The sequence below is a fragment of the Dysidea avara genome, chromosome 6 (assembly GCF_963678975.1).
Source record: "Dysidea avara chromosome 6, odDysAvar1.4, whole genome shotgun sequence".
In the NCBI taxonomy this organism is placed as follows: domain Eukaryota; kingdom Metazoa; phylum Porifera; class Demospongiae; order Dictyoceratida; family Dysideidae; genus Dysidea; species Dysidea avara.
The window spans coordinates 22,497,973-22,523,071 of NC_089277.1; the positions used below are offsets into that span (position 1 = coordinate 22,497,973).

Genomic DNA, 25,099 nt, shown 5'->3' on the forward strand with positions numbered 1-25,099 from the left:
CAGAAGACACAGTTACAAGAACTATTTAAACACAACAACACATACATAATATAAAATTATACACCAAGGATGGGAAAGTGGAGGACAGAGCAACATCATCAGGAAGATTATTCCACCAGAGTATACGACAGTTGCTCAGGCTTTGAATACTGCTGTTAAAGAATGGTGCATCAGTTTCGACAAGCAGCTTGTGGCTTTACTACTGATAGTGGATCTAACATAGTAAAGGCTCTTGAGGAGGATATGAATGTGTTGAGGCTTGCATGTGCAGGCCACACATTGAACCTGGCTGTCCAGAAAGCTCTACAAATATCTCAAGTTTCTACACTGCTTGCAAGGTGCAGAAAGCTTGTTTCTCATTTCCACAAGTCATGTGCGGACAGTGATGAATTCGGCTACTGTTTAATGATGCTCCCAAGCAGTAGTTTATTCATGATGTCACAACTCGCTGGAATTCCACATACGACATGATAGAACAAGTGTGAGAGCAGCAGTTGCCCAACAGCAATATACTACTGCAACATCGAAACAATTTGATGTATTTGGAACTACTCCCAAATGAGTGGCATATTGTGGAAGATATTGTCAAACTACTAAAGCCCTTTAAAATTGCTACTCAGCACCTCTCTGGTGAAAAGTATCCCACAATCTTTGCTTTGGGTCCCCTACTACATGATTACACACCAAGATAGCTATCAAAGATGATGGTAGCACTGCAATTAAATAATTTAAGAAGGTTTTACAAGAAGATATGAATCCAAGATACACAAATCCCAACATAAAGATGTTGATGCATAAATCATCATTATTTAGATCTCAGGTTCAAAATCCTGACACGCTTACCTGCTACAGCAAAAGAAGAAAATTTTGACTGTGTTTTAAAGGATATTCTACAGTTAAATGAGTGAGTGCAAAGTGATAATGAAGTTCAAACTGAGTATGTCACCGAGTTGTTACTTGTATTACCACAACAACAATTAATCGATTATTGCCAATTATTGGCAGCCAATTAACCAGGGACAAAAACTTTGCAGGTGCACAGCACTACACCAGAGTGTGGCAGAATGTCTAAATAGTTCCTTGGTAAATGACTGTTTGCAAAACACAGGCTGAATAAATCGTTGGGAGGATTTAGTATGAAGTTCATGATTAGTTCCAAATACTACAGGAGGATCCAGCATAGCACCATTCACCAATATAAACCTAATGTAAGGTACACAAGCAGCGGTACTTAAGTAAAGATGACACAGTCAACCAATTAAAGTTGGCATGATGTTCCGACACATGGTCAAATTTCTGCAACGATTCAGTGATGCGCACACCCCAATTATGCAATCATTGCAAATGATGGGGCGCACGGTACAATTCCTTTCTTTTGATGCAGTATGTGTGGGTTCACCAGTCATAATAGTTCTTTACAAAAAAGTTAACAAACAAGTACACAAAAAATTTGGAATTTTTACTAGAGTAGTGACCACAGTACATCGATAAACTGTACTGAAACAAGTTGAAGTAGTGCATGATATTAAATCACAGTAAGAAGTGTTATATCCCTACTGTGCATTTCCATTATGGCATCTTGAGCACAGTAGGGATATAACATTTCTTATTGTTTTATTGTGATTTAATACCGTGCACTACTCCAAGTTGTTTCAGTACTTTTTATCAATGTGCTATGGCCCCTACTCTGGTTGAAAATTCCAAATTTTTTGCATACTTGTTAACATGCAAACCAAACATTACAACCAACAACCCATCAAACTACAATACAACTACTAAGTAATAAAGGGCTGGAGGAAGGAAAACTGAGTTGGTCAGGCTATTGTAGATGATGAAATTGCTATTGATATGCATGGTGTTGCTGATTTGCTTTATAGTGTGCAAAGGACACTCTGCAAAGTACAAGCATTTTAGGGGGATCTGTGGGCATCCCCCCCAGGAAGTTTTCAAAACTTAGATACCCAGATATGCAATTTTAGTGATATTTCCCTGCTAGCTATATTATGCTCAAATCACCTAGCCTACAGTGCTGTTCTTCAGACTTTTTACTATACAGTGTAGCTAGGCACTAGGTAATTGTAGACCAGACATACAGGGGGGGGGGGGGGGGGGGGCATAGCATGAAACTTGTTATATGGCTGCAGCATAAATTAGATGCTCAAGGGAGTCTGGGGATGAAACCACAGAAGCAGCATGATATTGACAATTTAAAATTGATACTAAAACGAAGTAAAACTTGCAACCTTTTACTCACATTTCACAGGAATCCAGCATGGCCCCCTTTAAATAATAATTTAGGAAGCTACAAGTTTACAGTAAATTCACTGCACAACTTCAATAAAAAGCCTTATGTAGCTGAACAGCTACAAGAATGCAGTATACTACTGGCTTATCTGGAAGAGTATATATAGTCTGTGATGAAGTGAGCGGATCATCACTGTGACATAATATATATATGTATATCTAACCTTTGCTGTAAAAAAGGCACGTCCAAGAAACTACAAGTACCTGGAACCCAATGTAAAAAACAAAAAGAAAAAACAGCTCAGCTGAAGTGAAAAGTAACTGGTAACTTAAAGAGCTGATATCTGAAGTGGCCAAGAATACAACTAACAACAATTACTCCATGCAAGAACACCTTGGCTATAAAACAGGTGTGTACATGAAAGTAACTGACAACTGAAAAGGCTGATATCTGAAGCGGCCAAGAATGAATGGTCATATACAACTAATTCAAAAATTTAATACTGAATTTAACACTGAACCTTTATAATTCAGCTGTGTTCCATATTCACTCTTGCTACATTGTAAAGTAATTTCTTTTAACTCTAATTGGCTGCAGCTGGTAATTTGGCCGTCTTTTTTTGCTCTATTATACTGACTATTAAAAAAGGCGGCCAAATTACCAGCCAATTAGAGTTAAAAGAAATTACTTTACGATGCAGCAAGAGTGAATATGGAACACAGCTGAATTATAAAGGTTCAGTGTTAAATTTTTGAATTAGTTGTATATGACCATTCATTCTTGGCCGCTTCAGATATCAGCCATTTCAGTTGCCAGTTACTTTCATGTACACACCTGTTTTATAGCTTGCATGGAGTAATTGTAGTTAGTTGTATTCTTGGCCACTTCAGATATCAGCTCTTTAAGTTACCAGTTACTTTTCACTTCAGCTGAGCTGTTTTTTCTTTTTGTTTTTTACATTGGGTTCCAGGTACTTGTAGTTCCTTAAGTGCACCTTTTGTACAGCGAAGGTGTTTTTGGGGTGGATATCACTCATTTTTGTCAGTGATAGATTCTACATTTGGTTTAAAAGGTAATTGTTTTTGGAAATGAGCAATTAACATTAATGCAGAATATTATCTTAGAGAATCAGTAAAATCCATACATAATAATGATTGTTTCATAACACCGTCAATTCGGAAGTGTGAATTTACAGTGTAGTATGACTGTTCTATTAGAGTAAATCTATTTTTACTGCCTGCATGTGACGAATATATCTCATATCTGTGCATGTTAAATGCTTCAGACACCTAATTAAACTTGCAAGTGCCTAATTAGTTCACAGTTGCTACACAGCTATAAATACATTTGTAATTGTTATCATCATAATAATTTATCATGTTATAACCATTTTTTAATATTTTGGTCACAACTTCAGGATTAGAGCAGCAGAGAAAGGAATAGAGGACTCAGCCATCAAGACTTGTATATGGGAGATGGAACAGTATTGCAATGGACAATGCCGGTACTAACCCCTCAAGGGTGTTGCAGTATAGTATAGATGCAAGACCAGAGCCTCGATCGCCATCTTTTGACTGTGGTCACAACTTCAGGATTGGAGCAGCAGAGAAAGGAATGGAGGACTCAACCATCAAGACTCGGGGAGATGGAATAGTATTGCCATGAACAATGCCAGCACTAACCCCTCAAGGATGTCACAGTGCAGTATCGATGCAACCACTCCAACCAGTGCATAAGACCAGAGCCTCGATCATCACCTTTTGACTGAAATTTTTATACTTCATGAAGCAATTAAAACAAAAAAAAGTTGTAGTACTTATACTTTCCTGAGGGAGCATGCCCCCAGAGTCCCAGACTCCCTTGCCTGTTCAGCAGAATAATAGGATTGAGCCTTACTACCACTTTCACCTTTATTCTTGACCTGAATGTACATATCAGCAACATAATACAGTAGCTGTAGATAATGCTAGTTAATGCCCCTAGGCAGAGCTATAGGGGTAGGAATTTTTCCCTACCATCACAGTAGTTTTTCTCGCAGTTCTTTGCCTGGCCATCATCAGCTGCTGTCAAAACATTAGTCTCGTCCCCCAGTCGACCCTTCCTCATGCATGCTTATCACACAAAAAGAACTTAGTTTAGCAGTGCACAAACAATTATTGACAGCTTATACTGTATTAAAGTACACTTACTGCATTGTTGAACCATGTATACCACCAGAATCCACCGGATTGACAACTAACACGTGATCTATTTAGGGGAAATCTCATGGAAAGTCCCTACTATTACCTTAGGCTTAAGCGGACACTCGTGGTACGTGGTTTTAAATTGAATGGTTTAAGAATGTAACTGGATGGTGAGGTGTACTTTAATCGGCTCGACTTTAATGAGAAACACGAGCCCCTTGTGAGAAACTACATCGCTTGAGCAACGCTTGAAGAAGTAAGAGTCAAGAATACTGAGGTACTCTATGATATATGCCGGTCTTGAAGGCTAACGAAACGAGGGGTGAAGTTTGTGCAACGTGTCACATCGCCACACACTGATTCACTGTGTTTGTGCGATAGGGTTTTTGTACCTGTCCACCAGATGTTGAAAAGAAATTCATTCCAACGTGTGAAGTTATTGATGCACTCATTGTTGGGGTCCACGGGGACATCGATGGTCATTTACCAGTCAGTGTCACAACAGAAGGAAAGGAACCATTTCCATACCCTATGGCATACTGATTTTCCAGGTCAGTTTATGTACACTCAACCACAGATATGTAGAACTTTGGTTGCAGGTGGAATATAAACACCCTATTACTCAGTTACAAGAGATTCACCCAGCTGGGATAAAATGTTGAAGTGAATGTCATTAGTACCAACTTGTTCATCAGGTATTGGACAATTCCAAGTGTCCAGATTATGCAGTTGTCCTCATGTTCAAGTTTACACGTTTGGGCAAGTTCCACAACATCCTATAATCTATTACTATACAGGGGCATAGCCAGGATTTTTTTGACCAGATACCAACAAGCAGGTGTTAAATACAATACACCTAAAGCCTGGAATATGAAAAATATTATATAAGCATTATTCCACACTGATATAGCAAGGGCTTAGGCAGGGGGGGTTCGGATGGTTCGGACGAACCCCCCTTTCAGAAGAATTTTATAAAATTAAAAAAATCACACCAAATTTTACAGCCCTGGAGCTCTCCGGTAGCTACTTGCCCACTGGCGCTCCTCTGTACATAGATTATCTATGGTCTGTACTACCCTTGAGGGTTACATCACATTAATTGCAAATCATATCTTATTGGATCACATGATCAATTGCACACGTGATGCATAGTTGAAATGGCGAAGGATCGTTCAATGGTTGGTTGAGACATGTTACAAGGGAGGAGCTGCTAAACTTGAGTAGTCGTGTTATACATGTGTCAGGTTAGCACAAACTGTGAATTGTTGATGTATATTTACCTGATGAATGGTTTGTTTATTTGATACATGTTGTGGGCACGTGATGTCTCGAACATATTGGAGTACAAGCCAAGTCTGAAGTTATTGACCATCAACAGGAGGACCGGCCAAGAATAATGCATACCTGGAAAGAAATTTTGCTAACTAAGGGATTCGAGTTGGAGGGCTTCCGTGTAAGTACTAGGAAATTGAAGTTGGCTGTCAGTATGCTGTCTGAAAGTGAAGATTAGTTAGTTTTACAATAGGTCTATAGCTAGTTGCATAAACAGCAGTGTGTAGGTTTTAGCTAGTTAGATGCACAAACAACACCTTTTATATTACTGCCTAAGGGCACATTTTGTGTGCATCATTTTCATTCAAACGTGCATGGTCTAGGGGAAGCACCCAGGCCTTCCCCTTAAGACATTCCACTTTCAATCCGAACCCCCTTATCCACTAACAGTTGAATGTGATCATGGTACATATGTTAGTTTAGACTATGCAGGAACAAAGATACAGGTGTCATGAATTTCAGGTCAGTTGACGTTCAGAGGAATCATACTATTGCAATTGTTCTTTTTGTAGTTATCAATTATCAGTGACCGGGTTGTGATAGCGTACTTTTGTTTGATTAATGTCCTAATGTTCTGGTTTACATGCTTACCCAACAGTTATGTTATTCACTTATCCTGCATATGGGATATAATGTTTTAGTTCATTTTGATTATCCATCCTATTATTGGTACAGCCTGGCATATAGATTTTTTGCACATTCTCTTTTTAATTCAGTGCCTGCTGGATTGTTTCGTCAGATATCGAAACAGGTGTCTTTGGTGTTGCGACCGATGTTCCAGGTCAGTTGCGTGTGTGTTTAATTTAAGGTTGACTTCAGTGTCTGCTTATTTTACAGGTCTCGGTATCGAGTGTCATGAATTTCAGGTCAGTTGACGTGCAGAAGAATTGTATTATTGCAATTGTTGTTTTTGTAGTTATCAATTATCACTGTATACTAGTGACATGGAGGATGTGAATTTGCAGGTCAGTCTACTCAGATGTATCGGGCATAGTGTTGATGGGTTCAAACAAATATCCAGTGTAGACTGTAGTGGCATCAAGGGTGTTAATTTCCAGGTCAGTTTACATGTTGTGATGTTAGTGATTTTTTCCTAGTACCCAGATGTTAAGTGTATTGTATTTAATGCCCACCTGTTCTGTTTTTAAATTATGGTATATCAGTGTGGACAGTGCAACAGTAAGCCTTCTGTGTTATAGTAACTATTTGTTTCATAATTATGCCGTTGTCCCGGAATGGCACAATTTTTGGGCAACCAGTGTGAAGTCCAGTGGTACAAACATTGTAATTATGACCAAGTTGTGATAGCGTATTTTTGTTTGACTAATGTCCTAATGTTCAGGTTTAACATGCTTACCCAGTAGTTATGTTATTAATTCACTTAGCCTGGAATATAATTTTTGTTCATTTTGATTATCCATGCTATTATTGATACAGCCAGGCATATTGATTTTTGTACATTCTCTTATTAATTCAGTGCCTGCTGGATTGTGTCATCAGATATCGAAACAAGTGTTTTTAGTGTTGCGACCGATGTTCCTGGTCAGTTGCATGAGTGTTTAATTTAAGGTTAACTTCAGTGCCTGCTTATTCTTTTACAGTTCTCAGTATCGTCATGCTGACATACAAGAAATCATCACTATTGTTGGAACTATTTTTAGTAATGTCTTGATGTGATGTTGATTAACGTTGTTACACATTGTTGTATGTTTACTATATAGCAAGAAATTTTCATGACCATCATGAAATTTGAATATTGTGTAAGTTGTGTGGAACAATCCCAACTCGTACATGGTCACTGGCAAACCACAAACGAGCCACAACACCACCAACCACATTCGAGCAATCCATCACAAATTTTGTTGCACCGTTTGTGTGTGCATAATACTTAATGAAAGCCACAACACAACCTACATGGTACACACTACATAGAGGTGGTAACCCCTAAAGGCTTGTTACCTTTTGTTAGGCATTCCAGCCTAATTTTTAAATTTTGGAAAAATGGACTTTTTATATGAGTATTGATTGCCGATCTCAGAAATATGTAGTTTGTTGGGTTGGAATTAGCTACTTTGGCATGCACAGCACTTAAAAACTGAAAAAGGGTACATTTTTTCTCCAGGGCTCCCCATACATTTTAAAGTGGAAAATGGCACAATTGAATTAGGAAGCCATATAGTAACCTGGACTGTCTTGAAACTGCAGTTGCTTCTAGCTGCAAGTTTGTACATGTAATGAGAGTAACATGAGGTCTTATCTGATCTCAGCAATCTTTGTATGCTTTGTGGTGAGCAAATATATTTCACCTATTGCACACTTTTCAATACAATGGTGTATACCCATAGGAAGGGGCTATCTCAAGTAAGTAAAAACATCAAGTTGACAACTTATAAAGGTAAACGACTAAAGTGGGGGTGTCACAATGATGCAACAATACCTAAGGTGGAGTTGTGGTTTCAATTATGGCATTGTTATGCCGACTTTGAAGTGGTTTATACTTTTGAGCTGATGACACAGCCATCAGAAAATTGCTATGGAGCTGAAAATTGCTACCCTGAGCGAAGTTACTATGCCCTTTAAAGTAAGCACCAGTGACTACCTTCCATCCGACAGTACGTTTTAAAAAGTTTTAAAGTATTCTACATACATTACAAGGCTTGGAAAGATTACAAAACAACACAAAACATACTTATATGTAACGCGGACGATAAAACTAAGATTTTCATGATCAGCGTGTGGACAAACCCCACAGCGATTTTCATCTTCATTGGAACTTGGATGACGGAGCAATCCTAAGCTAAACGCGAGTTGTTATTTTGTGCCAGGGTTCTATTGGGGAATATACGGAGATTATTTTAATTTAAAAATCTCGGATACTGGAATGCCTACTTTTGTATTCACCTTACTGGCCTTTGTGGTTAATCTATTAAAAATTACATGTAAATAGCGAATTGAAGAGTATGCTTAAAGCACCTTCGCTAGTGATTTTGTTCTTCACACCATAAGACAACCGGCGATTTATAAACGCTCGCATGGGGTGTGACACTAAATGGAATTTAAAAGATTTCTGCTTAAAACGCCATCCCAAGGGAACTTTCGGTTCAGCATGCTGTCACAACGTGTTTATTAGGAATTAGAGTTTGTGTCCACGTCGTGTCTTTAAAAGTTATTGTAGGGATTAGAGGTTTGATTGAAGAAATACGCGTATAGGCAAACCAGGATTGGATAATGTCAGTGCTAGATGGACTATACAAACACGGCTATGTTGACTGGTATAACGTGACAGTAGTTGTAACATAAGGTAGAGAAATAAAGTGAAATACGCCTATTTTTTTATTTTGCGATGGCAACTTTTTTATTTTAGCGAGGTCACAAGATGATGACTCCTTAGCATTTTTTTATCACGTAACGCAATACAAATCTATTGAGAGATGTTGCATAATCCAGGACTAATATTGCGAAACCGGCCCTACACGTAAATGACTCACAGTAATGGCCGCGCGTCTTTAATTGGGCGTGCGCTTTGTAGTTTCTTGGCCGCACGACTCACTCCCGCGAGTCTTGATCCAAAACAGCCAAGCTGTAAAAATAGAGTGCGGCCCTCAAAAAGGCTATGGTGAAAAAAGAAGTGAAATCCAAGGTGGTGGCCAAGAAATGGCCGTGATGGTAGGTTAATGGTAAAAATTTTAATGACAATTCAGGTGAATTTTGGTGCTGTTTGGTCTTGGCACAAAATTCACCTGAATTGTCATTATTAAAATTTTTACCATTAACCTACCATCACAACAATTTCTTGGCCACCACTTTGGATTTCACATCTTTTTCACCATAGCCTTTTTGAGGACCGCACTCTTTTTTTACAGCTTGGCTGTTTTGGATTAGATTTCACTTCTTTTTGTATTTGTTCCAACGTTGAAACCGGGTCACTACTGCTGACCCGGATGACCCACTGACCCGGATTTGACCCTGATGTGACCCGGATTAATTAAAGCCGAAACACGGCTAGTCTCGAGCGAGCGAACGAGTCTACATTTTGAGTGTTCGATTTGTGTTGAGTAAATATTGCAACTTCAGCCTAACTGTAGGTTGAAGACCAAAAAAAAAAAAAAAAAGGTCTTCACCTACTGACAATAGCTACCCCTCACCATAGATACCCTCAATTTCGTGCTACATACTACACTTACTAACAAATGAGCGTGGCTGAGCGTATGTAAAAAAAAATCACGTGATTACGTATGGTCGTTCTTCGACAAAAGTGCTGTTTCGTTGTTTTAATAGTTCCCAGAAGCATATTTTGAACGTGATTAGGCTTCTTTTGATGTTTGTTTTACCAAAGTTTGTTCATCTGATCACTGGTGTGGATATCCTAGAGATCTTACTCCAAGTAACGCTCGCCACTAAACGCTCCACCTTGTACCGTGGTGTCCAACGTCTCTACGTCTGGTAAAACGGTACCACAAAAGGCAAGACGTCAGCATAGGCGGCGGAAAGGGGGGGTTAAAGCTCCCCCTCGGTCTGCTGATGGGGGGCTTAGCCCCCCCTCAGAATGATATCACACTGAAATTATCTTTCTTGGAGTGGGGCTGAAAACCGTGATAAAGATCGAGATACTCTAATAGAGCAGTCACTCTAATAAAGTAGTCAGTGTATAGCGAGCTATGAAAGGATTTTTATGTAGTTTATCAGCTAGAAATGGTAGCTGGTGAGGTGGAAAGCTCTTGTCAGTTGGTTGCGATCTTTTTTTTTTTTTTTTTTTTTTTTTTTTTTTTTTGGTCTCACCTTACCAAACTATAGAAATAAGTCTGGGTCAGCCCAGCCCCCCCTCATATCAACTACTTCCTCCGCCGCTGGACGTCAGTACTTGTTTGTTCTGTTTTTGTTGTGGTGTTTTTATTGTGAACAACAATTTTGAGTATGCCAAAGCGTGGAAGAGTACCAGGGGGAACTCCACCGTCCAAGGAAGGGAAGAAGTCAGCTAGTTTGTGTGTTACTTGTAGTAAGGAATCAAGTATTGATTGTGTTGAATGTGATTGGTGTGGGAAATGGCAACACAGAGAGTGTGCTGGGCTATCTACATCAGAATTAGAAGCGCTAGCAGATATATGGGATCGTCAGCCCACTGAATCAAATGTCATGTTTTTTTTGTACTGTGTGTAAACCAAAGGTCACACTAGCCCTGAAGTTCTTCACAGACATACAAGATAAGCAGGATGAAATGGAGAAAAGACTAACGGAGATAGAGGACAATCTGAAGAAATTACAACCTGTGGATTCAACAGAAGCAAATCCTAGTGACCAAACACAACCCACTCTTCAAACACAGCCGGTTTCTCAGTCTAAAGAGCAAATATCTGAAATGGTGTCCTCCTACATTAATGAAGAAAAAGAAAAATCTAAGAGACGTTTGAATGTTATAGTACATAATGTTATTGAATCAACATCTGAGGATCCTGAACTTAGACGTAAGCATGACATTGATTCTGTGTCATCCATCTTTCATAAATATCTGACAGTCCCTGCCACAATAACTAAAGCAATCCGGTTGGGCAAGAAAAGCGATAGGCCAAGACTCTTGAAGGTTTCGGTTGCATCTGAGTCAGACAAGGCATCAATTATGCAAAATTGTACCAAACTTTGCAATGTTAACCTTCCTAGCATAGTTCAAAAGGTTTTTATCACCCCTGATCTCACACCTAGGGAGCAGGAAGTTAATAAGAAGTTACGTGCTGAACTTAAAGAACTAAACAAGGATGGGAACAAATTTAAAATAAAAAACTGGAAAATAGTGCAGAGGAGCCCCTAGCCGGGCCCCCCTGCACTGATAATTTTACCCTTAATCCTGAAATTTTGAATCATTCTGATATATTAGATGTAGCCGTTGTCAACTGTCAAAGTGTCCTTGCAAAACGACTTGATTTTCAGAACTTTATAAACTGTCATTCACCAAAAATCATCATTGGTTGTGAATCATGGCTGTCTCCCTCTATAGTTTCAAGTGAAATGTTCCCCCAACAATATCAGGTATACCGTAAAGACAGATTTGATGGTTACGGGGGTGTATTCATTGCTTGTCACAATTCATTGTTGTCTACTGCACTTGAATACCATAGCACATCTCTATGTGAATTGATAGTATGTAAAATTCAGTTAGCCACAGGCCCTCCACTTATTATTTGCTCTGTGTATCGCCCACCAAATGTAGATATACCATATTTAGAAAATCTTTGCAGTGTCCTACGTGATATAATGGATCACAATCCTAATTCCGTTGTGTGGATTGCAGGTGATGCAAATTTCCCAAATATAGATTGGGTCTCCTACTCAGTTAGTGGTAACAATTATCCTGTACATCTGTGTGAAACTTTTCTCAACTTCATTGAGGATTGTGGCCTAACACAAACTGTCAACTTTCCAACTAGATATGCAAATACTCTTGATATTTTCCTAACAAATCGACCATCATTAGTACTTTGTTGTAAACCATTGTCAGGGATTAGTGATCATGATATCGTGTATGTGAAGTCTACTGTAGAAGTCAAACAACAAAGCAATCCCTCAGTGCGATCTTATAAACTCTGGAACAGGGCAAACAATAATATCATCAGTGAATACATTACAAGATCTAGTGAACAGTTTTTAGAGGAACATGATATGGATACACAAGTTGATGTCTTCTGGAAAGTGTTCAAGGAAATGTGTCAAAAGTGTCTAGATATGATTCCATCCAGAACTTATAAACCTGGCCATAGTCCCCCTTGGATGAATCCCGCCATTAAACGTCTATCTCACAGGAAGCAAAGATTATATAATTTGGCCCGACATTCCAAGTCTAGTGATGCTTGGCAAAAATATCGACAGATTAAGAAAGAAGTTCAAAGGGCATGTCGGCAATCCCACAACTCCTATATTCAACACTTAGTCACCCCTGGAACATATTCTACAATTAAGAGGTTATGGAGTTACATTAAGAGTCAAAAGAAGGACTACTGTGGCATACCGCCATTACTACAAGGAGACACTCTGATCTCTGATACAGCAACCAGAGCAAGCTTGTTGAATGACTATTTCTCATCTGTCTTTGTTAAAGAAGATTTAAGTTCTGTACCACATATTGAAAATTTACCTATCCCACTAATGGAACCTATCAGTATTAATCCAGAAGGTGTTAAAAACTTATTAGAAAACCTGGAAGTAAACAAAGCTCCAGGTCCAGACCAAATTCCACCCCGATTTTTAAAAACCTTTGCAAACTACATTACACCATTTCTTGTGCTGATCTTTAGGGCCTCTGCATCAAGGTCACCTTCCATCTGAATGGAAACATGCTACTGTTGTGCCTGTTTTTAAAAAGGGAGATCGTAAATTACCATCTAACTACTGCCCAATATCCTTAACATCAATCTGTTGTAAAGTTCTAGAGCACATCATCTATTCTTCCATCAGCTCTCATTTGGAAAATCATCAACTTATTCGAGAAGAACAACATGGTTTTCAGAAAAATAAGTCCTGTGAAACACAACTGATCTACACAATTCATGAATTTGCAACAATACTTAATGACAGTGGAGAAGTGGATGCTTTATTTCTTGACTTTAGCAAAGCTTTCGATAAAGTTCCACATGTAAGACTTCTTCAAAAACTTGAGCATTACAGAATTTGTCCACAACTTGTCAATTGGATAAAAGATTTTCTTGGACAAAGACAACAGCAAGTAGTTCTGAATGGTGTAACTAGTGAGCAGTGTGAAGTTATCTCTGGCGTACCGCAAGGTACAGTACTTGGCCCTTTACTATTTACTTGTTTTATTAATGACCTACCAGCTCTAGTGAACTCTCAGATATGACTCTACGCTGATGATATACTTATTTTTAGACCGATTTATTCAAATGAAGACACTTTAGTACTGCAGAGAGACCTTGATGCCATAGTGAGGTGGAGTGAAGACTGGCAAATGTTTTTCAACCTTAGCAAATGTGTACACCTCAAGATCACTAACAGGATATTAACAACTAACTCAACATATTTTCTGAAACAACATCAAATTTGTAGATCTACCAGTGCCACTTACCTGGGAGTAACAATAGATAAACACCTGAAGTGGGCAAACCATATCTAACATGTTACCTGTAAAGCAAACTCAGCCAATGCCTTTTTGCGACGTAATATTAACTCTTGCACTCAACAAACTAAGAATCTGTGTTATCTAGCAATGGTACGTCCTATCTTAGAGTATGCATCAACTGCCTGGTCTCCATACACTAACAGTAGCATCTACAAGTTAGAAATGGTCCAACGAAGAGCTGCAAGGTTTATTACAAACAATTATTCACCCTGGGCTAGTGTAACTGAGATACTAGATCACCTGAATCTACCAACTCTTGAACAGCGACGGAACAATTTGAAGCTAGTTATGATGTATAAAATGGTGCATAGACAAGTTCACATCGATAATGGAACCTATTTAATCCCAACAGCAAGCCAAACACGAGGTCACGATCAACGATTTTTGCAGCCACACTCCAGAATTGATTCTTACCTTTACTCTTATTACCCCTCTACAATTAAATTATGGAACAACCTATCTAGCAGTACTGTGGAATCACCTACCTTAAGCACATTTAAACAATGTATTAATTATAGCTACGTACAATCACTACAATTTATTCTTAATTTAATCTGTTGTACTATATACTCCATATGGAGGTTTCTGTACAGTAAATAAATAATAATGTTGGTATTGCGATAAGTGGGCGTGGCTCACGAAAGAGCTACGCGATAGCGTTTATAAGTTTCACGTCGTCAAACGAACAATTTCGTTTCTCACGTGATCCAATCCGGGTCAGACCCGGATAAATTGTAAACCGGGTCAGACCCGGATGACCCGACCCGGTTTCAACGCTGATTTGTTCGTAGCTGAACTCTCTTCAAGGTGACTTCTTCTTACTGATCTTTCTATAGGGCAGCTGAATTTTTTACAGGGTGATTTGTTTGCAGTTGAACTCTCTACATGGTGGTTTCTTTGTAGCTGACCTCTCTATATGGGTGATTTGTGTATAGCTGGACTATCTACAAGGTAACTTCTTCTACACTGTTAAAATGAAGAGTAACCACAACTCTTAATGAGTTCCCAGTGTAGGGAGGATTTAACACCCTTGGAGAGTAATCATTACTCTAAAGGATTATGTATCACATGCTCTGAAGGTGGTGTCACTTACCAGGGGCATATCTAGTCCGAACATGATGCCCAGGCAAGCTCATTTACCTGTACACCTACTCCAGTGAACAACCTACGTGGGTTCATACATGCATTCATCAAATTGTTGTTTTCAAGTGCATGGCATAGCTACAGTTATTAACTCTTATCTGTATGCATATAAAATAGCTCATCAGTCTACAATCACTCCATACTAGTCTCTAGCTATGATGCATGTATCGATTGTGGGACTGCAGCATCACGTACCAGCGTTGAAACCGGGTCGGGTCATCCTGGTCATCCGGGTCTGACCCGGTTTACAATTTATCCGGGTCAGACCCGGATTGGATCACGTGAGAAACGAAATTGTTCGTTTGACGACGTGGAAACTTATAGACGCTATCGCGTAGCTCTTTCGTGAGCCACGCCCACTTATCGCAACACCAACATACGCTCAGCCACGCTCATTTGTTAGTAAGTGTAGTATGTAGCACGAAATTGAGGGTGTCTATGGTTAGGGGTAGCTATTGTCAGTAGGTGAAGACCTTTTTTTTTTTTTTTTTGGTCTTCAACCTATACAGCTAGGCTGAAGTTGCAATATTTACTCAACACAAATCGAACGCTCAAAATGTAGACTCGTTCGCTCGCTCGAGACTAGCCGAAACACGTCTCGGCTTTAATTAAAGTCCGGGTCAATCCGGGTCAAATCCGGGTCAGTGGGTCATCCGGGTCAGCAGTAGTGACCCGGTTTCAACGTTGTCACGTACCACACAAAAGGATACTTCCAACTCATAATGAACAATATTACTGAACCAATAGATTTCTTGCACTGACTCGTACATGTGCGGATCACAAAACGCATGACACCGGTTCATCTTAGGGGCGTCCATTCCCTGCAACCACCCACCAACCCTACCACATCCTGCTGAGTGGTCCTACAAAGTATCGTCAGCAGTTCTCTTACGTTATTTGGCCCTCGTCCTAGTTGTATAAATCCGGGCACAGATTATTCAGCACTAGACCTCTACCTGCTGAAATCAAGTAGCCAAACAGCTAGTCGCCTTGAATATTTTCCACTTCACGCGGTGTATATAGGTAACTACAATGACCCGTGTTACTTTTTATATAACTCTGATTTCACACCTTGTCTCATGTCTGAAGATATTGAATTTGTGTGGTCATACCTTAGCAACACCATTAAAGATGCTTTACCACATTTTATCCCCATAACTACAATTAAACCTAATAGTCAGCCCGTGTGGTTCAATTCCGACATTAGACACCACATCAACTGTCTACGCTCTCTTAGACGTAAATTTAACAACAACTCTACTGAATACAATAAAAATAAGCTGGAAACCTCCCAAAACCTGCTTCAAGCAAAGATCAGCAATGCTAAAATGACATATGAATCCAATTTAGTCACTACATCTGACAATTCCAAAATTTACAAATATATCAGAGGGTTTACAAAATCCAAATCTATCCCCTCCACTATGTATCACAATTCTATGACATTCGACAGTGATAATGATAAAGCCAATGCTTTCAACAATTACTTTTACTCAATTTTTAATAACACTTCCACTGATTTACTGCCTTCTTTTAACTCCTATTGTCCTGCATCACTCTGTCATATTACAATCACTGAAGCTGATGTCTATGAAGCATTGGTAAGCTTAGACACATCCAAGGCCATGGGCCCAGACGGCATCCCACCCATTCTACTTTCTAAGTGTGCTTCAGTCCTCTAAACCTCTTCACTATCTTTTCAATCTAACATTAAAAGTTGGTTATCTTCCTTGTGAATGGAAAGTTCACAAAATAATTCCTGTGTTTAAATCCGGTGACCCTACCCATATCAACAACTACCGACCGATATCCTTACTCAGTAATACTTCTAAAGTGTTGGAACGAATACTGCACGATAAAATTATTGGACATGTTACTAGCAGAATAAATCCTGCCCAGTTTGGATTTATTCAGAATCATTCATCAGTACAACAACTCCTTTTAGTTTTATCTGACATTTTTACCTCTCGTCATCAGCTGGATATCATTTACCTGAATATCACCAAGGCTTTTGATACTATTTCTCATTCACATCTACTTCACAAACTTCGTATGTTTGATATTGGCGGTGAACTCTGGTCATGGTTTCTGGCATATGTTACTAATAGGTCTCAATTTGTATCAATCAATGGCTGTAATTCCAATCTTCTCCCTGTTGAATCAGGAGTACCTCAAGGTAGTATACTTGGTCCTTTATTATTCATTATTTACATGAATGATATCTCCTGTGCCATCACTTACAGTAAAATCTTTCTTTTTGCAGATGATACAAAATGCTTTAAACATATCAAAGTACCAAGCGACATGCAGCTCTTACAACATGATTTAAACTGCTTATCAAATTGGAGCACAACATCTCTATTGTCATTTCATTCCTCTAAAAGTACCCATCTGTCGTTTAAATGTAAATTTACATCCACTTATAACATCAATGGCAATCCTATAAACACTTCCCATTTGCATAAAGACCTAGGTGTCCTGATTAATGACAATCTCAATTGGATCGAGCATCATGACTACATTCTAAAGAAAGCCTATAAGACTCTGGGACTTGTACGTAGAACCTTTTGTAAAACCATTGTGCCTTCGGTTACGCTCAAACTATATATATCCTTAGTAAGATCGCAGCTCCTATACTGTGCACCAGTGTGGCGACCTCATCTCTTAAAAGACATCTCCAAAATTGAACAACTTCAACGTAGGGCAACTAAATATATTTTACAAGACTTCTCCTCAGACTACAAAACACGGCTGACAAAACTCAATTTGCTTCCATTAATGTACATCTTTGAAATATCAGACATAATCTTTTTTGTCAACTCTCTGAAACATCCCACTCCAAGCTTCAATATCAACCTCTACATTTCATTCTCCCATATACTACAAGATCTAATTCAGTCAAGCTACACCACAACATATCCTTTACTAATAAAGAGCGTCATTTTTATTTTAAACCGAATCTGTTGCCTTTGGAATTCCCTACCAATCATTGATATAAGTTTGCCTATAGAAACCATCAAAAGATGCATCAAATCTTTTCTCTGGAATCATTTTATCACAAACTTCAATTCTACTGACCCACACAAATATCATTATCTCTGTCCGTTTGGTAACTGTGTCAGCAATCATCTTGTCATGAACTTGATCTCTTGTAGTTACATACTAATTAATTTATAAGTAAATAAATAAGTAACTTACTGTAGTTAAGTAATTAATTTTTGTAACATACTCAGGCCACTAGCACAGGTTGCTAGTGGACCCTCAGCATGGACTAATATTGTTTTCATGAATGTATAACCACTGTATCTGTATGTAGTTGTACCCATGCTGAAAAGCCTTATAAATAAATAAATTAAATAAATAAATATACAGGCAAACTCCAAACTCGCTCCAAACTATCATCACTTCGATGCTCGCTTCGATGCGACTACACTATTCATTTTGGGCGAGCACATTTCCGTTTTTCAGATTTAAATATAGTAACTTGTAATCTATCGGGCTATTATTAGAAGTCAGACTCTTAATTAAACGCGCAGCGCTTATTTTCCATGCAAGAATTCGCTGCAAGCATTCGCTACAGTCAGTGGTTCCCTAGTGGATAGAATTGTAATCGTGAACAGTGTATTCATGCGTGGCCCTTGTGCGTGGCTGCTACGCCAGAAAATTTTCTGATGCCCGGGCAAGGTGAGCTGATGCCTGGGCAAATGCTTGGGTGTAGATACGCCACTGTCACTTACTCTTCAGAGTAATGGTTATTCTCTTCAGAGTGTTGGTTACTCTCTAGGGGTGTTAAATCCTCCCTACACTGGAAACTCTTTAGAATGGTGGTTACTCTTCATTTTTAACAGTGTAGCTGATCTCTCTACAGGGTGATTTGTCTGTAGCTGAATTCTGTATAGGTGATTTGTTTGCAGCTGAGCTCTTTACACAATGGTTTCTTTGTAGCTGAACTCTACACAAGGTAACTTCGTCTAGCTGATGTCTCTACAGGGTCACTAGTTTGTAGCTGAATTCTCTACATGGTGGTTTCTTTGTAACTGAACTCTCTACAAGGTGACTTTTTCTAGCTGATCTTTCTACAGGGTGATTTGTTTGTAGCTGAACTCTCTACAAGAAATCTTCTTCTAACTGATCTCTGAACAGGGTGAACTGTTTGTAGCTGAACTCTCTACATGGTAACTTCTTCTAGCTGGTGTCTCTACAAGGTCACTAATTTGTAGCTGAACTCTCTGCATGGTGGTTTCTTTGTAACTGAACTCTCTACAAGGTGACTTCTTCCTACTGATCTTTCTACAGTGATTTGCTTGTAGCTGAACTCTCTACAAGGAAACTTCTTCTAGCTGATCTCTCTACAGGGAGATTTGTTTGTACCTGAACTCTCTACAGGTGATTTGTTTGCAGCTGAACTCTCTACATGATAGTTTCTTTGTAGCTGAACTCAAGACAAGGTAACTTCTTCTAGCTGATCTCTCTACAGGGCGATTTGTTTGTAGCTGAACTCTCTACATGATGGTTTCTTTGTAGCTGAACTCTCTACAAGGTAACTTCTTCTAGCTGATCTCTCTACGGGGCGATTTGTTTGTAGCTGAACTCTCTACATGGTGGTTTCTTTGTAGCTGAACTCTACAAGGTGATTTCTTCTAGATGAACTATCTCTTTCTGTAGTTGATCTCCCTAAAGGTAACTTCTTCTAGCTGATCTCTATACAGGTTACTTGTTTCTAGCTGATCTCTTGAATTCTCTTCAGGGTGACTGCTCTATTAGGATGACTGCTCTATTAGAGTATCTTGATCTCGCACTTGCTACACCAAGTTGGATTTCGTGTTATAACTCTGTGGCTTTAAGTCTGATTCTTCTACACAGTTGAAGAGCCTTTCTAAGATGATTACTCCATCTGTACAGCAATTTTCAAAGCATTACCCCAAGCAATTTTTTTGGTAGGCCTGGCAAGTAGGTTTTTTTTTATTAGCTAATCTCGATTGCATAATTGTTACACATTGTTGGTTTTTTCGTTATATCTTCCTGGTTTTTTCTCGATTTCTTTCAAATCACAAAAGGTTTGAGGCTCAATAGTTACCCTATTCACCCACCGACTTTCAGCTTCTTCCCATACGCGGTTTACTCTGTAGGCGTGACAACATATTGGTGTTATTTTTGATGTTTATCGTATTCCAGCCAAAGTTGGTACCGAGATGTGCCTTTATACCCCCCTACTGTGTGCCAAATTTCAAGGCAATCGGATATGGTGTTCGCGTCTTATAGCAGCTTTTGTAAGTGTGCGAAAAGAGGAAGAACAATAAGAAAAAAACCCGAAGAACTACTGACTAAGCCAGATTTTGAAGCCACACATCTCGGGAACGCTTGAAGCGATTTTGCTCAAATTTAGTATGTGGAGTGCTGAAGTTGGAGGGCGTATCTACAGCAAAAATTGTTCTTTTTCATCAAGGCAGCATAGAGCTACGGAGGTGCAAAAATTGCATTTTCGTTCTTCCTGTCAGTATACTCATGGGTATTGTGCGCCGAATTCTTGGGCCGCACGACACACTACCATGTGTCTTGATACTGGTAGACAATCACGAGATCAATCACTATTCGAAAATGGGACGGTGTGGGGTAAGAGAGTTTGCTCAGTATCTTGACTGGATGAGTGGGTAGTTGAAGAGGAGTGATTTCTACTCAAAATCTCATCCAGATGGCCACTAGGTAATGCATGGAAGTACTTGCCAAGGAATGAGGTACCAAGATTTCAATGCTAACCAAATTGCCAGCCCTTTGCCATTATGGTACTGAGCTTTGAGGCCAAAAAAGTTCGCACAGCACAGATTGAAAAGCCTAATTTTAGTTGATTGCTGCTCTGGTATTCTGATCATGCCACTTTATAATAAATGGATATCTCAGTAAGTACAGTAAACCCAGAGTGTAATAATCCTTTATGCTCCAATACTCATTTTGAAAGAAAAAAAAATTCAGATTAGTGAGATTAGATACTGTAAACTACAAAAATTTAGCAAGACTCAAGTTTGGTGAATCAGCAAGCAAAGCATGTTGGTGGATAAAAATTTGGCAAATTTACCACATAGCCAATATTTAACAATTAGTTTGTAGAATTTCCTCGACTTGCTAAATTTGACAAACTTTTGTCATCTATGGTACTAGCCAGGGGACCTTTTCACCAAAATCAAATTTCAGAACAATGCTATCATGTGAGAATCTATTAGATTAAAGCTTACAATGTGTTCTGTTACATGATAGATTCCAGATTCTGGAAACCTGAAGTTTCAATTTGTTAATGTTTCAAGTAGTGTGTAAAATCCAAAGGGGTTCCCTGAAACCCCTGGAAACCCCTCAATACTGCTAGCCACTACAAGATGGATGCAATAAACAGTGTTAAACCATAGGATCACAGAGGTGTCTGATTCACTGCAGTGCATGCTATAGGTATCTAGTTTCAAGTAGAGTGAAACTGTGCTAATCGGACACCCCTGTAATACAGAATATCTCTGAATGAACAGACCAACAGTATGGAAAAGTGAAAGGAACATGACTATCATACAGTACAATAGCACTAGAGTTGTACCGATGATCGGAAATTGATTGAAGTGGGCTGTGGCTAGCAGATTATTAATTATTCAGCTTCAGCAGCATCTGGTGTCAAAGGCTCTGGCATGTACTTAGTAAGTGTACAACCTCACAGCATTGGCTTTACTAGCTGTACTTTTAGTGGAATATGCACAAGTGTAACTTGTAGAGACATACAATCGGGTATCGGTTAACTATCGTCACAACTATAGGGTTAAAATAATATTGGATATTGGTTTTGCCTAAAATATGACAACACTAGATACTATTATCGTACTGTATAGTATAGGAACATCACCCAAAAACCAGCTGCACTTTTCCCTGACAATGACAAGGCAGTATTGGTTAGGCCCAAACAAGCCTTCAGATCAACCCGAAACGCTTTCAGCAAGTTGGTACAGAATTAAAAAAAAAATTATATGGAATTTTCTACTGACTGACTGAGTAACTGACTGACTGACCGATCCCTTCAGAAAAACATAACTCGGTAGCGGCTAAGGCTATGGGCATAATTTTTTCACTGTTCGACATCACTTCAGTCAGACAGGTGCCTTTTGGCATACCATAGTACATATAATACATTCTGTATGGACTTAGCAGTGTCCCATTCATTTGTGCTGACAGTGAAAAGTGTTGATTTGGTAGTAGCATGTGATGGCTTCCCTTCATAACAGAAATCGTTCAAATTTTTCAAATTGGCTACTTTGATTGCAGAAGTGCTTTTTGAACAGTTTTTGATTTGTAATACTGTGTAATGGGTTGAACATAGCTGACAACAAAAGCGTAATGGATACTTCACTTTTCAGATGATTAATGGTAGCTGGAGCCTAGCATGCTATCTTTTTTTTTTGATGTGGTATGCGTGGGTTCACCATCATAATGATTTACAAAAAAAGTTAACAAACAAGTGCACAAAAAGTTTTGGAAATTTCAACTAGAGTAGGGACCATAGCACGTTGATAAACAGTACTGAAACAAGCTGGATTAGTGCATAATATTAAATCACAGTAAAACAATAAGAAGCACAGTAGGGTTATAACACTTCTTATTGTTTTACTGTAATTTAATATTATGCACTAATCCAGTTTTTTTCAGTACTTTATGATGTACTATTGTCCCTACTTTAGTTGAATGTTTCAATTTTTTTGTGCACTTGTGGTTAGTATAACTTTTTTTGCAAAACCACTAAGTAGCCATTGGCAACTAGATATAATGACTGAGTCAATTTGACATCAATTGACTGATTTTTAATTTAAACTCACCACATTCTGCAGGGCCGTTTTTCCATGTGAGAGTGCATAACATACAACACAATAACAACAGTTCCTACAACATATATAATACAACTATTACTTAATACAGCACATACAACTTAATTAGAATCAATCTCAGAAAAGATATGTTTAGGGAGATGATCCAACTACTTTGTTCCGTGATAGCTAAAACATCTTGTTCGTGATCAATGACATTTGCATTATGTTGAAGGACACCGAGTTGAGTAAGTATGTTGATTTTTTAAATTTATTTCCAAAACGTGCAGCCTAAGTTTTAGGATTAATGCACACAACATGTTTTACAATTATGATTGATTATGGGGTTACTGATTGGTAGGGAAAAACCATAATAGTTTCAGTTGGTGCTTAAAAATTTGTAATGATTGTTGTTGCATTATTTTGGGTGGGAGTGAATTCCATAGTCTAATCGATCTAGGCAGGGATGTGCCCACAGTGGTTGGTACCGACCACCACTCTAATGAAATAGCCACCACTACTACTCAACAACCACTACAAATTCACCTCTGACATGCATAGATTAAGGCCCCACACAACATTTCTGGACTCAACCCTGTCTCTTGTAGTTACTGCTATTCTAAACCTGGACACATCCCTGTCTAGGGAAGAACAAGTGTACTGATTGGTCCTTGCATTGATATGACAAAATATTTTGTCGTGGCCTCTGGTATTGAGGATCAAACAGTATAGGTGGCAGGGGCAGTTTTAGGGTGGTTTCTGGGGTTCCAGAAACCCCCTCTGAACTAGCGTGTGTCTCTACAATTCATCTAGGTGATAAAAATTACAAAGAGTTGTACATTATTTTTATGGCTCTTTCTATTGGAAAAATTTCATACTTTTACCTTTGAATCACCTTCACAACATTGAAAAGCACGTAGCGACCTTTTTTTTTGTCTTCAACATGCGAAGTTGCAATCCAGAGAACCAGAAACCGCCTCTGAAAATTTCTAGATCCACTCCTGGGTGGGTCTAGTAAGCTAAAGTTTCCATGATAAATCTGTTCAATACTCAGTTTCATAGCACTTAATGTTCGGTACTGACTTAAACATTCTCCACAAATCAGACACTCAAGTGTTGGTGTGGTCTGGTTATGGCTTCGGATTTCCAGGAAAACGTGAGGGCAAAAATATCAAGCGCTCTATTGCGAAACAGAATTAGTCACTGGGGCACATGTATGTTATATACTTTTCCTACTTATATTAAGAAATGCAATTTTCCCCAAGGGGGTATCATGTAGGTACGCACTGTAGGGAGATTTGCGACCGTGGTCAAAGTCTTGACCAGCCGAAATTTTGCTTTGACATGTGCCCTTTCCCCCCTCTTTGACTGGTGATCTAACGATGATATTTCAGTACTTTTCGATTGTGGGTTGGAAACTTTTACCTTTCACCGTTGACTTGACACGAATTTAGTGGCCTTGACCTATGACTTATACTTTGACCGCAGTCGCAGATCTACCTACAGTGAGTGCCTGTACAATATGTCACCCCCTGTTTTCTGTAAAAACACACACAAAATTATTCTAAGTCAGATGTCAAGTGATCCCAAAACAATATTCGCTAAGGCGGCGTGACATTGATAGGTGTATAGAGCGGTTGCACAAATAATTACATTAGACGCGCTTTAAAAAACGTGTGGCAAGAATACATTGCCACAATGCATGAAAATTGCGTATTCGATTCTACTGCCACAATGCAAGTACGGATAGCTTAGATACTACAGTGTTACATTCACCCATTATAAGGTATTAGTATACTAGAAGGATTAGAGCGTAGCTGGTCTAGTAAGTGCATAAATGTATCTAGCTAGCTAATAATATGCTACGCTGCTGTTCCTGCAGCTTATTTCACTAGTCTAGAACTACTGCATGAATGATATAGAAGCTAGAACTGAAAACTAACTTATCACACCACCTTGTCTTGTTCTCTTTTAGCTCATCTGCAACTCATTCTATTCCAGCCTGACTCTTAAGATAGTTGCATGGCTTAATTCAGTTACCACTGAATCTTTCATCTCCAACCTACTTGTCTAACACGTGAGAATTTAATTTTTCGTTTATCACTCAGGTTACTTATAACCTCGTCAACAACAGAATCCGTGCTGCTCCTCACAACTCAGTATTCCAGATGTGAAAGAAACTGGATTCCCTCCTTCCTCGTACTTTTCTTCCCCGCCTAAAATTTGGACCACGTGATGCCGTGCA

At 38.9% G+C, this 25,099-nt stretch overlaps 1 protein-coding gene across 8 annotated transcripts in view; it reads left to right on the forward strand.

Moving 5' to 3' along the window:
* The first annotated feature begins 4,513 nt into the window (after positions 1 to 4,513).
* LOC136258578 (uncharacterized) overlaps positions 4,514 to 25,099 on the forward strand; it is a 219,617-nt gene continuing 199,031 nt past the window's right edge. The window contains exons 1-8 of one of the 8 annotated variants that reach the window (XR_010702848.1): positions 4,514 to 4,979; positions 5,028 to 5,881; positions 6,477 to 6,541; positions 6,598 to 6,626; positions 6,677 to 6,725; positions 6,782 to 6,818; positions 7,238 to 7,302; positions 7,362 to 7,514. Coding sequence is in view for 4 of the 8 variants with exons in the window: in XM_066051908.1 (XP_065907980.1) it covers positions 6,344 to 6,541; positions 6,598 to 6,626 (227 nt within the window). In the remaining 4 variants the exon portion in view is untranslated. The other 7 variants (XR_010702842.1, XR_010702845.1, XR_010702844.1 and 4 more) reach the window with 7 other exon arrangements.